Raw genomic sequence first — 19323 nt, forward strand, 5'->3', positions numbered from 1 at the left:
GATCCCCCATGCAGTGATTTGGCTGCACTCATGGACACTGATGAGCTGCACTGATGTGCTTTATATTAATAATGTTAAAGCTGTTAAATGTTTTGTGCAAAATTAAGTTACAAGAATATTTTCATTTCATGAGAGAATTTGCAAGTGCATGTTTAGGGGAAAAATTAAGAGCAGTGTATGGGTTGGGTGGGACAGCTGGTGGTGGCGAGGAACTCTTAAAAGCCTGGCTAGCAGTTCAGGAATTTAAATTGTGAGCCCTGCAATAGAAGACTGCTTTTTTATTTTTTTTTATTTTTTAGAGCGGTCTCATCGAGTCCTAGGTGAGGCATAATTGTAAAGAGTTGGAGATGGTGATGAAAATCTACTTTGCTTCTTTGTTTGGGGCTCTCATCTTATGTTGATATGCTTCAGAAGCTACAGACACTATCTTGAATGATAAGATGACCTAGTTCGAGAAAACATGGGACCCCTGGATTCCATTTTTCAGGAAACGCCTAGAGTCCCGATCCGTCCCTGGTGACAATTTGCAAAGTACTATAGCCTTCTCTAAGCTCCATTTCTTTTCACCTTTTCTTGGTAATCTGTACATTCACCCACAGACTAGTCCATTAGGACGCTACACTATATATATGGCTGGATGTGCATTTTTTTTATTAATTTTCTTTACTAGTGTGTGTGTTTGTGTGTGTGTGTGTTTTTTTTTTTTTTGGAAGGTGACCACCAAATAAACTCTGGTTTATGACCATAATATTCTATATGGCTAGTAATCTAATTTCTTTCTAGCCAAACAGTTTAGACTTGTTTTCTACTGTATACATACTTTAAAATAAAAATAAACTATTGGCAAAAAAAGCTATCACACTCATCACACTGGCAGAGCAGCACATACAAAATAGAAGACTTGACCTGCAAACTTTAATTTAGTTTAGCTTTAACCTATGTTGTGCATTGGAGATCTGGCACGATACACCTTTTGCAGTAGGTGTTGTTAGATGGTCTAAATTCACATAGTAAAGATCTAATATTAAGACTGAGGGACTTTAAGGACCTACTTTTGCAAAATTCCAGAAAATATAGAGGAAATCCTTTTTCCTCTTTTGTCTTTTTTTTTTTTTTTCTCAGCATTTTATGCAGTCCTGTTTATAAACTTATTTGGCTAGTACAGAGTAGTGGTAATATGGTTTTGATCTTCTTCTCTCTCCCCCCCCCCCCCCCATGATATATTGTAAATAAGTGTTTAATATAAATGTAGTATATACATTATGCTGAGAAATGTAAATCTGCTTATTTCATAGCTGCCATGGTGACAATTATGTACTAGTTACTGTGGCAGCAAAGAATACTGTAGTTTCGTGCCTGGTTAGTCTGATATTTTATTAGAATGGAAAATGGCAGTTTGATAGAGGATTTCTGCTCCGATATCTTGCTCAGTGTGTTCATAAAGAGTGGGTCTTTACATTATGTGCCTGTAATGATGTTCACACACTTTGTTGTTCTTGTCGGGCAGATACAGTGGACACATGTCGGTAAAGGCATTTGTATAGTTAAATTATTTTGATTCATAATTAGTTTTTTTCATCTTGTGTACAAAGATTGCTTGCAATATTGACCGAATAGGAATCATTATGATGAAGTCACAGCCCTTGGTGTATCTTTTGTGGCCTGATGCCCTCTGCTGCTTCATTTTCATTTTCAAATCTGGTTTATATTATATTTAATATTGTTTAGTGTGAACATGTAAACCCCAGGGCCTATTTGAACAAAATGACCTACTGTGAAAAAATTTGAGGATGACTTGCTTCCCCATTACAGCTCCTTATTTGTACTTCAAATTACTAGCTGGCCTCAATTTCCAGAAGTGAACTGCAGGAGTGAAGAGCCAGCTCTTCAAATTAAATATTCTATAAATGTACACTGTGGGTTTAGTGAGGTTTAGGGTGATGCATGGTGCTGAAGACGTATGTGCAGATATCTAAAAGGGCATGCATGAGTGCACATTTATTTTTAGAGGTTTTGCAGAAAGGTGTTGCTTAAAGTGAAGTACTGAAATAGTTTATTTTGATTTAACTGCTTCCTAACTGCCCACCGCATATATACTGCGGCAGAGCGGTCCGGCCGCACAAAACCGCCTACCTGTATATAATTTAGTTGGACTCGGTGAAGGGAGAGCAAGTGGCACCGGGAGCCTATCGGTGGGTCCGGCCACTGAAATCTGCAGATCATTCTGTGGCAAGACGGAGCAGCAGTGTGCCGCAAGGCAAACCGCTGATCTGTCAGGTGGAAAAAGAGAGAGATTGTGTTTCAGCTAAGCTGAAACACAATCTTTCTTCCTCCAAGTGTATCTGTCCCCCACACAGTTATATAGTAAGTGCCTCTCAGGGACACACTTAACACTTTGATCGCCCCTGGTGTTAACCCCTTCCCTGCCAGTGTCATTTATACTTTGACGGTGCATTTTTTTTTAGCACGGATCACTGTATTGGTGTCACTGGTCCCCTAAAAGTGTCACTTGGTGTCCAATTTTTCCACCTGTATGTTGTAGCCCTGCTAAAAATTGCTGACTAGTAAAAAAAAAATTGCCATAAATCTATCCCATAGTTTGTAAATGTGATAACTTTTGCGCAAACCAATCAATATACGTTTTTTTTTCCTTTTTTGGCAATGTTTTATAGCAGAAAATATTATTTTATTCAAAATGGTCAGTCTTTTTTTGGGCACAGCGTCGCACGGCAATTGTCCGTTAAATCAACACAGTGCCATATCGCAAAAAATGACCTGGTCAGGAAGTGGGTAAAACCTTCTGGAGCTGAAGTGGTTAATGGGGCCAGCTCCACTCGTGCTGCTGTTTTGGCTTCAGGCGTTTTTGTTTTTTTTACAGCCGGTAAACTCAAGCATGCTCTCCTATGTAATACAAAAAATTGAACTTAGCGCAGCTCATATACATCATAACTATACATAAAGTTCTAGTGCAGTTAACATAGTAGTGCAATCATGAGTGAAAAGTCCATCTCTAAACCTAGTGTCAAGCGGGCCTGCAGAAATGCAGGCCCAAACTGCAAACATGGAACCTCCACTATGCTTTACTGTTGCCTGTAGACACTCATTATACTGCACTCCAGCCCTTCGGCTACAGTCAAAGATTTAAAATTTTGACCCATTATTCGAGAGCACCTGGCTACATTTAGTAGATGTATGGTGAACGATCTTCTTCACCTAAACCTAGGCAAGGTATTTTGGTGCAGGAAGTAGGTAGTTGGGATCTTGGCCTAGTTCTGTACCAGTGATTTTGTGAATGCAGTTGTCAATGGTCTTCCAAAATAAGCATAGTATGGGGCAGCATCAGAAGACATGAGTGTACCAATTATTTTGTAAGGTGGTAGGGACCCTATACCATCAGGAGAAGATATTGAATCCAAATTATTATTTTTTGGTGGCAAGTGAGGATCTGATCTGGGGATAACTGTACATTCAGTTTTAAAATTTTCTAATGTATGATGGCAAGTGGTGTAGTTAGGAAAGGTGTAATGTAGTTTGTGAATTTGAGACGGTGAGTGTCTAGTATGAATTTTTCTTAAGCATACATTTTCAAATCTGTGGTAGTCCCTAATAAGGCAGTTCGGCAAGGGATGGATGATTTAAACATATTACGTGTAGTGCGTTTCAGTAACTTATGGGTGGGTCTAGCAGAGATCGTATCTCCTTCATTGATGCCCACTTATAGGGGAAGGTGAAATCCTTTTCACAGAATTTATTTGCCTCAAGAAGTCTCTTTATCTTTTCCTTTCTATGCCTGGTCAAAACTCTGGATTCCCAGTGAATTTGTCTTGGGGGAAGAGTTAAGAGATGGCAAGGAGGCGTAATGTGGTGTATATGACTCATAATGTTATCTTGATAGTAGGGTGGATTAGAGTAGTGTTTAGTCTTAAGCAGATATCAACATGTACCTGTCTTTAAGGCCCCTTTCACACTGGAGCGTTTTTCGAGTGAAGCCTCATCTGCAATCCCAATGTGAAAGCCCGAGTGCTTTCAGAGCCCTTTCGCACACTGCCAGCGCCCGAAAAACGCTGGTAAAGCACGTCTAAGACCCTAATGTTTTAGGGCGTTTTTGCAGTGCCTCGGTGTGAAAGGGCAAGGCGTTTTTACAGTGCTTTCAATTAATTTCAATGGAGAGGGGCATTTTTGGAGAGTTTTTTTCAGCGCCCAAAAGCTGCTTCAAAGATGCTGCTTGCAGGACTCGGTGTGAAAGGGTCCATTGAGAGCGTTTTATGAGCGTTTTTATAGTGCTATTTTTAACGCTAAAACGCTGTAAAAACGCTTCAGTGTGAAAGGGGTCTAATAAAAAAAATCTGTTTAATGCAGTAGATCAGGCAGCTGATTAGTTGCTGGAAGTTACAGCACATCATTTTTGCTTGCTAAATGGTTGCTAAATGTTACAGAACATAATTACCGCTCACTGATTGCTTGTTGAGGTTACCGTACATCATTACTGATGACTGGTTTCTCACCTTTGGATAATTTGTTACCCACACTTTTATTTCTAGCAGTTACTCTGAGTCAGGAGTGAACTATATACAGAATATTGTGCTACGTACAGAGTGCAGGGTTGAGGGTGCGCTACTTGCAGGGTTGAGGAGTGCGCTATGTATAGAGTGCAGGGTTGAGGGGTGCGCTACATAAAGATTTTTATTACATTTTAGGAGTTCCGGAGTGAACTATATACAGAAGTGTGCACTGCATACAGTGTGCAGGGTTGAGGGGTGTGCTATGTGCATAATGCATGGTTAAGGGAGTCCACACCAAGCCCCCCCACAGAAAAAAGCTTGGATTAAAGTTTAGAGCTTACCTCACCCAAACAGAGGTGGTGCCATAGAAGAGCCATGCATGTCCGTGCAGGCTGCAGGTCTCTGGAGGAGCTTTTGCATTTATAGATGCCCTGCCCCTTCCTCCTCTGCACTCACAAAGATTGATTTGTGGACCACGGAGGGGTCTGAATGGCCACATGGAGAGGCGCACTATCGCTTGTAAATACAGAAGCAGAGCTCCTCTTACAGTAGTGAGCAGCCAGTGTGATCAGCACCAGAGATGGCGGGCAGCTGTTTGGGCCCCCCAATAATGACTGGGCCCAGGGCAGCAACCCCATTTGCCCCGAGGTGAAGACTGCCTTGTATGTAGTGCTGAAACATTTAATTTACATAGGCCTCTGGGAGCACCTGCCTTAGTCCATCCAGTGTGTGTGTGTGTGTGTGTGTGTGTGTGTGTGTGTGTGTGTGTGTAAGTATTATGTCCTGTAATGGTCACCACCATTTACGATATCCCATCCATCAACCACGACCGCTTATCTGACACTCCAACCAACAGGACCCAATCCATCCCATTTCCCAGAATAACCGAGACACACAGCTCTGGGTTCTGGTTTCAAATGAGACATCTTTAATGGTACGCTCTCAGGGTTTTATACAGTTCAAGCATGAAAGCAACAATCGAACTCTCCACCCACACATCACACACTGGGGGGGGGGCTTCAATACACCTTCAGATGGGCTAATACTAAACATTCCAGACATTTCGGCGCCGGTCTATAAATAAAATGACCTAATCACTACACCTGAGAAGTCGCATTCCTTTATTAATAGAATTCAAACACCATCACACAATGTTTTCCCCTCCGACAGAAAGGTATTCACACCTGATCATCAATAGGCTTTAAACAGTGTTATCACACAATGAAAGGCCTTTCAGGAGCCAGCCTCATTTAACAACTCAATAGCCTGGGCTAAGCATTGAAAGAGTGATTCTATTGACCGGTAGGGTCAGAATAAAACAACACTTTGCAATATCTCAAGATCCTGCATGAGCTATCAGTAATGTCCCCTGTCATGTAATTTCTAATTATTATTTCTCAGTCACCCTATGCCCAAAAGGGACACAGGGTGACCCTAGACACAAGAGTTATTAGTGACGCTGGCACAGGAATACCCCTCATCCTTCCAAAGTCTGTTTGTCACGGGTCATTCCGTTACATGTCCCTCAAATTTCCCACATCCCTGAATATTTTTTTTTTATAAGATACCCATCTTAGATTTTTTTTTAAATTGGCTACATTTCTCACTGTAACCACAGATCGTGAAAAGGAGTTCCACATCCCACCGCTCTAACAGTAAACCAACACTTAATGCAATTTAAGGTTGAACCTTTTCTCGTCCAACTTCATTGAGTGGCCATGTGTCTTTGTGTGACCTGAAACTGAATCGTTTCCTCCTAATGCTGGAATCCCTATTAGGATGTTTGTATTTCACTATCATATCTTTTCTTAAGATTCTCCAGTTCCGAGGAAAGGCTACATTCATTACACTTATTGAACAGGTGGCGCCTAAATCACCTTGACATGTGGCGAGATAATTTTTTTGCAGTTAATATTTCCACATGACTGCTTTACCCAGTAGGTCCAATGATTGCCTGTTTAAATCCTATTTTTTTTCATAAGTAACGTGTCTCAACTGTTTCCCACGTAACTCATATTTTTATATATAAGAAATCTTTTTTTAACCCCTGTCAAATTATGTAATCCAAATCTTCAGAGAACATTTTAAATCCACCTAAAGGATAAACATTGAGATGGATTTGACACTCCTGATGATAAAACATTGTAATGACTGTTAAATTAAATCTAAAGGATTAATAATACATTGACTGTAAATGTTAAGAACTATCTCAGTTTTTTTCTGTATTTAATTTTCCTTTTGATGTAGGACTATCTACTGTAGATTGTGTAGCCCTTGTAGTCTATTTATCTTGTATGTTAGAAGTGACCATAGAAGATTGTTTTGTTCTCTAATTTACAATGATTGCTGGAATCTGCTGTGGATAACACAGATCATCTTTTATGATATGCCATATGTAAGACCCATTCTATCATTAATGTGCTCTTTTATCTATGTGGTAGTGTTGCATTTTATCCTTTTGTCATACTTGGCAATTTAGTAAATTTGTCACAAACATTAGCAATTAAAACTGATCATAGGATGAAAAGTGCAGAAGCACAGGTTAATTTTAGTGTAGGCCACATCAACCATATGTCAAAACAATCAGTAGTTTCAGGCTGCAACTTATTTTCAGTAATCTTAAAATGAAACTAACATTATTAATAATCAGAAGAGAAATGGCCTTAGGGAGGTTTTGCTTTATCTGAACCCGCCATTCTCAACCTTTTTTACTCTAATATTTTTTTAGGTCTCTGGGAACCATTGCTAAAACCAATTCATTGGGGCCATTGGGAAAAATCCACCTTATATTGGTGGTCAAAAGAGACAGTGTCCCTATTTACAGTGGCAGGAACATGCCCCCCCCCCCTCCTTGCAGGCAGCTAAAATGATCATTGGTGTAATGCCGCTGGCGCTGCCAAATTGTGTTCACCCTGGAATTGTGCAGGCACCATCAAATAGAAGGTCAAATAGCCACAGCTGAAGGAAACCCTAGGATTACACGGTTGAGAGAGGCTGATTTTATTTATTTGTATTTATTTCAGGTACTTGTATCGCGCCGTCAATTCACGCAGCACTTTACATATACATTGTACATTCACATCAGTCCCTGGCCTCAAGGAGCTTACAATCTAAGGTCCCTTACTCGCATTCATACCTACACCTACTAGGGCCAATTTAAACAGGAGCCAATTAACCTACCAGCATGTCTTTAGAGTGTGGGGGGAAACCGGAGTTCCCGGAGGAAACCCACATAGGCACAGGGAGAACATGCAAACTCCAGACAAGGTAGTGTCATGGTTGGGATTTGAATCAGCAAAAGTTCTAACCACTACACCACTGTGCTGTCCAATGCTGAACTAAACGTGTATATATATATATACAGGTGCTAGTTTAACAAAAATCAAGGGTTTAATATTTCTGCATGTCGTGCTGCAGCAAAATATTCTGATGAAAGTGTTGTAATGTTTTAGTGCTATAATGATACTAAAGTCTGTTTGTTATTCTTACCTAAATAAAAAAAAAAAAAAGTGTTATACTTACCTGCTCTATACAGTGGTTTTATACAGAGCAGCCCAGAGCCTCCTCTTCTCAGGTCTGTCTTCAGTGCTCCTGCCCCCACCCCTTCCTGTTGAATGCTCCCACAGCAAGCAGCTTGCTATGGGGGCAGCCAAGCCACAGCTGCCTTTGTCAATTCAGACCAAGAGCCCTGCCCCCTTTTTCTCCTCATTGGCTGGCTTTGACAGCAGCGGGAGCCAATGGTGACGCGCTGCTGTCTCCACCAATGAGGAGGGGAGTCCGGAGCAGCCGAGATCGCAGGATCTAGATGGGGCTCAGGTAAGTTAAAGGGGCTGAGCGGGGGGCTGCTGCTCACAGAAGGCTTTTTATCTTAATGCGTAGAATTCATTAAGATAAAACCTTCTGCCACTTTAAGTCCGCAGGGCACTCCATTTTAGTAGTGTAGACCTCAAAACGGCGGTGACTTAATGAACATAAAAATATAGAGCCAGGCAGCAAATATGCAGTAATCACGATACACATGCAAGAAATGGGCAAACTTGACAATATGCTAGTCCCAATTTTTCCTGTAATGGGGTGGTGTGACTCCCCACATTTCAAACCTTTATATTTGTCAACAAGACTGTCAGATGAGGACATTGATCAAGAGACTCGGGAGGTTGAAGGGGCAGAACCAAGCTTGACTACTTGACATTCACAGAAAAAAAGGAATTTGCTTAAAGCGGACCTTCAGTAATTTTTTCATCTTTCCATCTATTAAACCTTCTACCTTTGTTTTAACTTTGGATAGTAAAACATGTTTTTCTGCCAGTAAATACCCTATACAGCCCACTTCCTGTTAATTGTCTGGTAGAAAGCCTAGGTTTATGACATGCACAGCTCTCTATCACTCTCGTGAGAGTTTGCCAGGGAGGGAGGAGTCTTAAGAAGGTCAATGAGAGCTGCAGAGCTGGAGGGGTGTGTGTGTGTGAATAAATAATCCAGGAAGTTTGCAGGCAGCAGCTTCAGTTGCCCACAGTTAAAATGGTTGCAGCCAGACTCAGTGGAGGGAGATTTCTACAGCATATTTAGCAAGTACAGAATTACAGTATATATAAAATAATATGCAAAGTGGTTGGAGGAAGCTTCATTATGGCAAAAAATGTTTTTATTAGAAATTATGTGACTGCAGTTCCTCTACTGCTACATTTCTTTGGTAAACATAATCCAAATCTGTGTATATTTCTTTTTCATACATCATGGGACATAGTCAGGCTAATATTCATTACCTGCTGGGTTATACGTCATTAGGTGAATAGACACCGATAGACCAAAAGTCTTTAGACAGGAAGTGACCCCTCCCATACAGGAAGCACATGGGTTTTTAACCAGTGTCTGCAAGGTGGATAACACGGGGTGTTGAGCTCTCTTTAGGTCTCTATTTCCACAAATGGTTCCAAAAATTAAGGGATTGACCGATCGGATCCATTTCACACAGGCTTTTATGGTTAGATAAATGCTACCTGAGTCTTTCAAAGAAGACTCGAGATTCTGCAAGGTTTTGTCTGTAAGCGACCTCCGGGCGCTGGACCCTGCGGAGTGGAAATCCTGGACACTACAGCACTAAGGCATTTCCTGCAGGGTGCTGTACAGGTCCAAGGGAGTGGACCCTAAACATGAAATGGTACCCAGTCCTTGAAGGTCCAAGTGACAGGAACCCCCCGTGAAGGATGAAGATTGGGCCCTTAGTTTCTAAGTGGGCCTGAGCGGTATGTGAAACCCCTTTATTTTATTATTATGGGGTGTCACAGTGATTGTTGCAATCAGTCAAGCTAGCTAAAGGTTGGACAGTGACCATTCATGGGAGTTTTGGGCTAGCTGTGGGTGTTTGCAAAGTATACCTTTTTTGTTTTGCTTGTGTCTAGCTGTGTTTTACCTGCACGATCGTTTGTACCCCCAGAAAATCTTGGAGTGTGGTACCACCGGAAACAAACAGGAAGGGCTTCCCACAAGGCTACAAAGGGGGGGATCAGTAAGTCTGAGGAATGATGTTGGCCCTGAAGTGGAGGGATAAGAGATGTGTACATTCTGTCCACCATCCATGACAACACTTTGCATCCGTGCATCCAAGATTGTAATCTCTATGTTGGGGGGGGGGGGGGTTAATGATCAAATGCTACAGCCAAATTTAGCAACAAGGTGGTCCAATTTAAATCAATAATGATTTAAATTTAAATATATATTTGTATGCCAAAAAGATTTGCAGTTCTGCTCAGTCTCCCTTGTGATCCAGTCACCCTGCCAGACATCACAGCCAGGTCAGTCCCCTCTTTTATCGACTGCTTGGTCTCCAGCCTTTTATTGGTCAGTAAAATAGCAGCAGTATAGTACTGGTAAAGAGGTAATACCTTTTGATTTCTTCTCTCTCCTCCTGTGACCATGTCTTCTATTAGAAATGATGCACTGTAGCATACTCTGGTTATTCTTTTATATGGCCCCTCTCTCTCCCACTGGGAGTACTACTATACTGTACACAAATAATTCAGTACTTAACACTAGTTGCATTTAAAAATACCTTTTAGAATTGGTTGAACCAATAAATAATTGCAGTATATTTTATTTTTATTTTTTATAGTTGACTAGTAAAATAACGTTGCCATCACAGTGGTCCCTAATAACCAACTTTTATATAGTTTAATTTGCTACAATCCTGAGACTTGAAAACACTGTTCCCAAATAAAACATTTGATGTCTTGCGTAGTGAGAGGCTTGTCTTTTTTGCTATAATTTTGTTCTGTTGTGAGTCATCCACTTTTCTGTTCTTTTGACGGCTTTGTAAAGAGCGGTACAAAGTGCAGATGTAATAGGAGTGTGTTATTGTATCTGAAAAGATCCAAACATAACAGTATGAATGCTTCTTTAATGTGAGCTTTGATTTTAGAAGATAAGTGCCTGCAAACCTTTGTGTGTGTGTGTGTGAATATATACTCTGCTTTTAGAATAGAAGTGCTTGTAAACATGTTGTATATATTCTGCCTTTAAACCTAAACTCTAGACAGGCGTAAAAAAAACAATGTACCTCTGTATTTTTTAAATGCAAACCAAGTAGGTACCTGAATTTGAATTATCAGACTTTCACAGTCTCTGTATAGCAGAGCTGGATTGTGAGATGAGTAGAAGTACAAGGATCCAGTCAGTTCTTGTGAAAAGAAGCATGCTGATAAGTGAAGAGAGTCAGGGGCAAGTCCCGGATGACCTGGGCTCAGAAAAAATGGTTGAAATGCTGCTGGCAATCGGGCTGAGGACATCTGGTGACAGAAAAAAAGTACTGTGGGGGAAGTCTGATTTCGAAGCTCATAGTGGCAGGCATTAGCTGGTTTTGTTACTCTTTAACAAACTAAACAATTTATTTTAATTTGTCAGGAGTTATGCTAAGGGATAAGTGCACGTAAACTTTGTTTTTGTACACTTGAATCTTGAACTCGGTTGGTCTTGTCAGTATGAGAGTAGGTGTGCATAAGCAGTTAATGTTCTTCCTTAGATGTACGAAATGAATATTGCACTTGAACTGGCAGCAGAACACGAAAGGGATAAAAATATTGCATTAGGTGTGTTACTTGGGGTGTATAACAAAAAATACCTATAAGAGTTCATCACTTTAATAATGCATGTGTGAGAAACCTTTTTTCTTGACTTTGACACCTCTAGGAATGCAAGACTTTGGGTGATCCCTGCTAGCCAGTACATGTAAAAAAGATGGGGTGCCACAGGTTCAGTGTAGATTAATTTAAAGTAATAGCACACACACACACGGCACTCACTAGAAGTAAAGTATAAACCTGTCATGCAGACTCTGGTGGTGGTTCCTCAGGTTCCTTTGCGGCAGCCACATTAAGTGCGTATTATGAAACCTTTAACTGTGCAGGTTATTTTTTGGGGATAAATACGATTTATGTCATGCTAATCTATTTTACATATACAATTTATGTATAGTAGCTCACAAAAGTGAGTACACCCCTCACATTTTTGTAAATATTTTATTATATCTTTTCATGTGACAACGCTGAAGAAATTACAATTTTCTACAATGTAAAGTAGTGAGTGTACAGCTTGTATAACATTATGTAAATTTGCTGTCCCCTCCAAAAAAATCCAACACACAGCCATTAATGTCTTAACCGCTGGCAACAAAAGTGAGTACACCCCTAAGTGAAAATGTCCAAATTCGACCCAAGGGGTGTACTCACTTTTGTGAGATATTGTAGGTCTGTAATTATATTAGCTATGGGGCTGCACTTCGATAAAAAGTATCAATGTTTTAAAAAAAAAAAATTTTTTTTATCATTCCAAGCTTTTAATGGTATTGTAAATGTGAAAATGTTCAAAGTATATCATATTAATGTGTATGGAGTGTAATTGCATCTTTGGCATAGTTATTGGATTACATCCTGACACCAGTCTCCCTACTAGTTTTTCTCTGATCCAGCAGGATACTGCCCATTTGTTTTTTTCCCCCCGCATCTTACCTATATTCCTGGACACTCTTCAGAACACATACTTGCGTGCGCACACAGTGAACATAGTATTATTCCACTGTTTGGATGCCATACAGTAGGTCCCGCTCCACCATCTTGGTGGTCTTCAGCTGGCTGTCTCTGCCAGTTGCAGGTAGCCAGCTCTGCTGATGCACCAGATCTGCCCCCCGGCCCCACTGTTTGCTCATCATGCAGCCTCCTGGGAGATGTGATGCGAGTATCCCAGGAGGCTGCAGGACCAGTGACACGTCATTGTGACCTAGGCTGAATGGCAGCAGGCAGGGTGGCAATAGAAGAAAAAATAACCTGCAGTTCTGCTTGAGGGAGTGTGGGGGTTTGTTAAAATATAACTAACGCACTTTTGGAGTTTAATTCCACTCCTAACCTGTTCTTAACTATCAGAAAATTTTACTTTAAGCCATCAATTTGTCATGCGATTTTTTTTTTTTCCAAATCGTATGACAAGTCGTATCCGTTGCTGGTAATGGAACCATTCAAATCACCATGACCCATGTCCCAGCGACTTGGAAAAAAGTAGTGCAGAAACCTTTTTTTTTTTAATTTCATTGCAAATTGCATACACTTCTGTTAAATGAGGTCGCAAGCCCCAATGAAATCGGAGGTGCAAATCGCATGTGAAATCACACTAAAGTAGTCTGCAGTAGCCCACATTGTGCTCTTGATCTACTGATCACTGGTGAAATCCTTTCCTGTCTCCTGCAGGAAAAAATATTAAATGCACATTGTTTTCAAAAATATGTGTGAAAAATATGTGCCTTTGATACTTTAGAATTTTGAGAATAAATTGCTCCAAAGTGAATGCAGCTACAGAGGTCAGTGACGGTTTGTTTTAAAGTGCATATACTGACTGTGAAAGTCCACCCTAACACTTAAATTCTCCCCTGCAATCATTAATGTAAGCTAATGTCTCAAAATGATAAAAATCCCAGTTTTTCTACCTTTATTTTGCAAAATCCAGTGTTGTCGCATGACTTCAATTTTAATTCCTTCTGAGAGTAAAATCAGCCAGTGGGTGTGGTTCCTGAAAGCTAGTGACTTCACTTCCTGGGAGGGGCACTGTTCCTGTGTAGCCAGTGGGCGTATACAGGATGGGAGGAGCTGATCACAGGTTCCTGCCCAGTGTTCTCTCATTGTACATCCTAATTTATGAGAAAGTTAATAGCCCCATCCACGATGGGGGGATGCAGTGCACATATACAGTATAGATGTGCACAGGTGAAGGGAGACACAGGGGTCACCCATTCCCATCTATGCGACTTTGAAAATCAGTGACTTTTAGAAAGGTACCTACAATGCTTTTATGCGACCTTGAAGGGGTTGTAAAGGAAAAAAATGTTTCCCCTAAATAGCTTCCTTTACCTTAGTGCAGTCCTCCTTCACTTACCTCATCCTTCGATTTTGTTTTTAAATGTCCTTATTTCTTCTGAGAAATCCTCACTTCCTGTTCTTCTGTCTGTAACTACACACCGTAATGCAAGGCTTTTTTCCTGGTGTGGAGAAAGCCTCTTGAGGGTGGAGGGGGCGAGCAGGCAAGTCAGGACACACTCTACTTTGCAGATAGAAAAGAGGCTGTGTGTTAGTGGGTGTCCTGACACTCCTGCTCGCCCCCTCCCCCCTCAAGAGGCTTTTTCCACACCAGGAAAAAAGCCTTGCATTACGGTGTGTAGTTAGACAGGAGAACAGGAAGTGAGGATTATTCAGAAGAAATAAGGACATTTAAAAGCAAAATCGAAGGATGAGGTAAGTGAAGGAGGACTGAACTAAGGTAAAGGCAGCAATTTAGGGGGAAAAAAATTCCTTTACAACCCCTTTAACGTGACTTTGATCCAGAAAGTGTAAAGCCCCCCGCTTTACTTACCTGAGCCCCGTATTTCCCTCGGTGGAGAGGCACTGTCCCTCTCTGCACGGGGTCCTGGCTCTTGATTGGATAGATTGATAGCAGTGCAGCCATTGGCTCCCACTGCTTTCAATCAAATCGAATGATGTGGGGGCGGGGCCGAGTCAGGCATTTGTGCCTATGGACACCAAATGCTGGAATCGGGAGTGCGCCTGCAAGGTAACCCGCCCTGGGAGAGTGCTTGTCCTAGGCAGTTATATGATGCGGGGAGGAGCTGCTGAGGGACCCCAGAAGTCGAGGATCGGGGCAAAACGAACTGCACAGTGGAGGGAAGTATGACATGTATATTTTCCAAAAATAAGCTTTACACTCACTTTAAACTCATTTGTAGCCAACTTACTCACATGTAGCTCCCTCAGCTGGGCGTGTGTCACACCATGCCATCATAGTGCCCACGAGGCTATGAAGACAGGAGGAGATCTGTAAAGGAGAGAAGAGGTGGAGCTGGGTAAGTCTAGGCATGTCTGTTTAAAAAAGAGGGTGGGGCTGGGCAGGTCTAGGCATGTCTGGGTGGGGGGGGGCGTGTTTTAGAGAAGGACAACGTTTTCAGGAAGTGAGAGGCTCCCATGCAGAATTCACAAATAATGAAGTAAGGTTGTACAACAGGAAGAAGCTGATTGGCTTTGATTAGACTTTCTAAACGACACAAACCGATATTTGGAAAATGAATAATGTCAAAGATAAAGATATTTTGCATATAATTTAATAGAACATTTTTCATTTTTGACTGGACTTCCACCAACTACAGTGGAATCTCAAATTGCGAGTAACACGGTTAACGAGCTTTCGCAATACGAGCACTGTATTTTTTTAAATCCTAATTCGGTTTGCGAGTGTTGTCTCGCAAAACGAGCAGGATTCAAGCCAAAGCGGTGTGCAGTACCGCGTTTGGCCTGAAGGGGGTGCTGGAGCCGATCGGTGCAGTTCGTAAATGCTCGAAAAGACTCGGAAATACTCTGTTCCCGAGCCTTTCTGAGATTTGCCAAGGTCAGCCGAGCTGTCCTCGGGCCTTTCCGTGTGTTTCCGAGGCTCTCTGGCGCCCCCTACCTCTGGCCACATGCGGTACTGCATGCCATTGAAGTCAATGCGGAACAAATTATTTTAGTTTCCATTGACTTCAATGGGGAAACTCACTTTGATATGCGAGTACTTTGTATTACGAGCATTCTCCTGGAATGGATTATGCTCGTAATCCGAGGTTCCACTGTACTTGCCACCTGTGCACAGTAGTTTTACTGTGGACTGGCAGTATAGGCAGGCTGGAAATGTACCTGTATCTTGCCAGCTTGCTTCCGGGTTTGGGGTCCCATGCTGTGCTTGGACCCAGCACAAGTTAGGCAGCTGATTTCGCCCAATGATTTTGGCTGAAGTCAGTTGATTGGCTGTGGCCAATTACGCACACAATTCTTTGTTTACAAAAACCTAGAACTCTGTACTGCGAACAGCAATCTGGCTGTTTATTCAAAAAAAAAGCAGGACACTACACATTGTTAGGCACACAACCCCCTGATTGCCCCATCCAGTTTCCTTTAGTACAGTGTCAGTGTACAGTATCATCACTTATCACTGTATTGGTGTCACTAGCAATGTCTGTTAGTGACGCTTCCAGATAGTTTTGGTTATCGCCAAATTGCCCGCCATCCGAACAGTTATAAGTCGCTGATCACCACCATTACAGTATAGCTGTGTAAATTGCAGTATATCTATATATAATATATATATATATATATATATATATATATATATATATATATATATATATATATATAATCATAGTTTGTAGACGACATTACAGTCACAAAAACTAAATTCATTTACACTTATTGGGCTTTTTTTTTTTATATATATATATACACTAAAGACCTGTAACAATACATTTTTGCTTAAATTTATGAAGAAATTACATTTATTTTCATTGGATATGTTTTATAACAAAGTAGACAATGTATGTGTGTAATATATAACATTTTGCGTTTTTTTTTTGTTTATATTGTAAAAAATAATAATAAAAAAAAAACTGGCACCAAAGAAAACTTTGTAAAAAAAAATAAAAAATTAATTTGCATACAGTGTTGCGTGACCGAGCAGTTGCCAGTTAGTGGTGCAGTGCTGAATAGCAAAAAATGCTATGGTCATGAAGAGGATAAAACCTTCCAGAGGTCAAGTGGTTAAGAATATGCAAATGTTTATAGCTCAGGCATATGTAACTTTAAATTGAGCAAGGAATAATTAATAACCTGCTCACTAAAAATACTGTATTTTTATTTGAAGTCATGACAATATGCGGAAGGAAGTGTTTTCAGTATTCTGTCAAATGTTTTTTCTGTTAGAAAAATTAACTTGCATGTAATGATATTTTTGTATTTGTTTCCTAAACTATTTGGTCTACAGACTGTGATATAATTCCTGAACACAACTGTATGTCTTGCTGTAGTGCTGATTTAATTTTCTTATGTTTCTACTAGTCCTACTGACTTTCCGTGCCAGCACTTTTTATATTGTGTTTTTTTGCATCTTTTAGAGGCCAACAGCACTTGCCAAGATTCTAGGAGTGTATAGGATTGGCTACAAGAATTCTCAGAACAACACAGAGAAGAAGTTGGATCTGCTAGTCATGGAAAACTTGTTTTATGGCCGCAAAATGGCACAGGTAACATCAATATCCGTATCCTGCTTTATTATATATTCCTAAAGGCACTGTCATTTTGTAAACTACAAAATTCATGCTATGGTTGCCTTTGTTAGGTTTTTGATCTGAAAGGTTCCCTGAGGAACAGGAATGTGAAGACAGATACTGGAAAGGAGAGCTGTGATGTTGTGTTGCTAGATGAAAATCTGCTGAAACTGGTGCGTGACAACCCCCTGTACATCCGGTCACACTGCAAGTCTGTCCTTCGAGCCTCCATACACAGCGACTCCCACTTCCTATCCAGCCACCTGATCATTGACTACTCTCTCTTAGTGGGACGAGATGACACCACTGATGAGCTTGTAGTTGGAATTATTGGTAAGTACATACATTCTATTTTGTGTATGCTTCCTTCATTTTTGTTGCCCTTGTATTCACATTTTAAGCATTCATGTATGTTTGTACAGATGCCAATGTTCTCTAAAATATTTAAATGCTTAAAAAGGTTATGCAATACGATTCTTAAATTGGACTTTTTGTGCGCTTGGCGACATCTTTTCTTATCTAATACCAATAACGGGGGTGCTGATACCAAGAAAACATTCCTGTATCTTTATACCGCTAACTCCACCATGAATTGTTCACACAAATTATGATGCATCCAGAGATTCATGTAGCAAACTAGGCTAACCTTGGGTTTGGTGATCCCATGTTTTCTGTAGTCTATTTTTTACTGACACAAGGTATGGACTTCTACTAGTGTCACCCACTGTTATTAATGCTTGATGAATTATGAATTCGAAGATCCTTTTAGCACACCATTCTTGAGCTGTTGTGGACTTCATTTCAGTTTAAGCAAGTCTCTGGCCTTCATCATTTGATATTTGTCACTATTCTCTCTATTCTTTAGAGGTTGCACGCTCTGAAAAACATAGCTCAGCAATGGCCTAGTTTCAACCACTGCATCAAGTACCTACAATCATTCCTCAGTAGCTTTTCTGATGCTTTAAGAAGTAGATGAACAACTGGGCCTACTTGACTGTCTACATGATTATTATTGTTATTATGAAACAGGATTTATATAGCGCCAACAGTTTGCGCAGCGCTTAACAAAATGAAGGCAGACATTACAGTTGCATTGCAATTTGGTACAAGAGGAATCCGAGGGCCGAAGGCGGCATGATTTGGATAGATTGGATGTAGGCCTGAAAGGACAGTTCAGAGTCTAGGGTTACCCCTAGTACCCTGGCATGTGGGGACAGACTGATAGTTGTGCCATTGATCTTGACAGAGAAATCAGGGGAAGGGGCACGTGGGGGAGGAAATATTATGAGCTTGGTTTTAGATAGATAGATTCAGTTTGTGGAAGTGGTGTGACATCCAGGCTGATATGTCTGTTAGTAAATCAGTGATGTGTGGAGACTGATGGGGTGAGCTGAGGGGTAGAGAGATATATTTGGGTGTCATTGGCAAAGAAAAGGTAGTGGAAGCCATGGGAGGCTATCAGCTGACCAGGGAGAAGGTGTAAATCGAGAATAGTAGAGGTCATAGGACAGAACCTTGGGAGACCCCAATGGTATGAGGTGTTTGAGAGTAGGAAGTAGAGTTGTAAGTGACACTGAAGGTGCATGAGATAGTTAAGATTCAAACCAATGGAGAGCACAGCCATGGATACCAAGCAACCATTCTTTGCGAGTAGCCTTTTGATTTACCTGGTTTATGGAGAGCTCCACAGAAAGTCTTTGTTTTGTAACTCAAATAGGTGGCCCCTGCATTGGAAACTATGGAGATAGAATGAGGAGGCACAGACACTTTCTGGAGAGATTTTCCAGGTTTCAGAGACTGCATTGTTAAGATATTTGTAGAGCCCTAAGTAATACTTTGTGGGGTTTAAAACGTAAGGTATTCTATAAACTTTCCTCTTTTAAACACAAGGTGAAAGTGACATTAGGACCATCTTACTAGGTTGATATGCAGGGCATGAGTAGAGATTAATATACTGTGGGCTAGATTCAGAAAGCCTGCCGTAAGTTTGTGCGGGCGTAGCGTATCTCCGATACGCTACGCCGCCGTAACTTAGTGAGGCTGGGGCTGGATTCACAAAGAACCTGCGCCCTAAGTTACAGCGGCGTATCGTAAATCTGTCGGCGTAAGCACGCCGAATTCTAATTGAGAAGAGGTGGGCGTGTTTTATGTAAATAAAACATGACCCCAGGTAAATGACGTCTCTAATGAACGGTGCATGCGCCGTCCGTGAACGTA

At 41.0% G+C, this 19323-nt stretch overlaps 1 protein-coding gene across 2 annotated transcripts in view; it reads left to right on the top strand.

Moving 5' to 3' along the window:
• LOC120943822 (1-phosphatidylinositol 3-phosphate 5-kinase-like) overlaps nt 1–19323 on the top strand; it is a 136666-nt gene that overhangs the window by 107714 nt on the left and 9629 nt on the right. For both annotated transcript variants that reach the window (XM_040357371.1, XM_040357372.1), the window contains 2 exons: nt 16954–17082; nt 17178–17439. In XM_040357371.1, coding sequence (XP_040213305.1) covers nt 16954–17082; nt 17178–17439 — 391 coding nt within the window. The remainder of the gene's footprint in view (nt 1–16953; nt 17083–17177; nt 17440–19323) is intronic.

The sequence above is a fragment of the Rana temporaria genome, chromosome 6, assembly GCF_905171775.1.
Source record: "Rana temporaria chromosome 6, aRanTem1.1, whole genome shotgun sequence".
NCBI classification, from domain to species: Eukaryota; Metazoa; Chordata; class Amphibia; order Anura; family Ranidae; genus Rana; species Rana temporaria.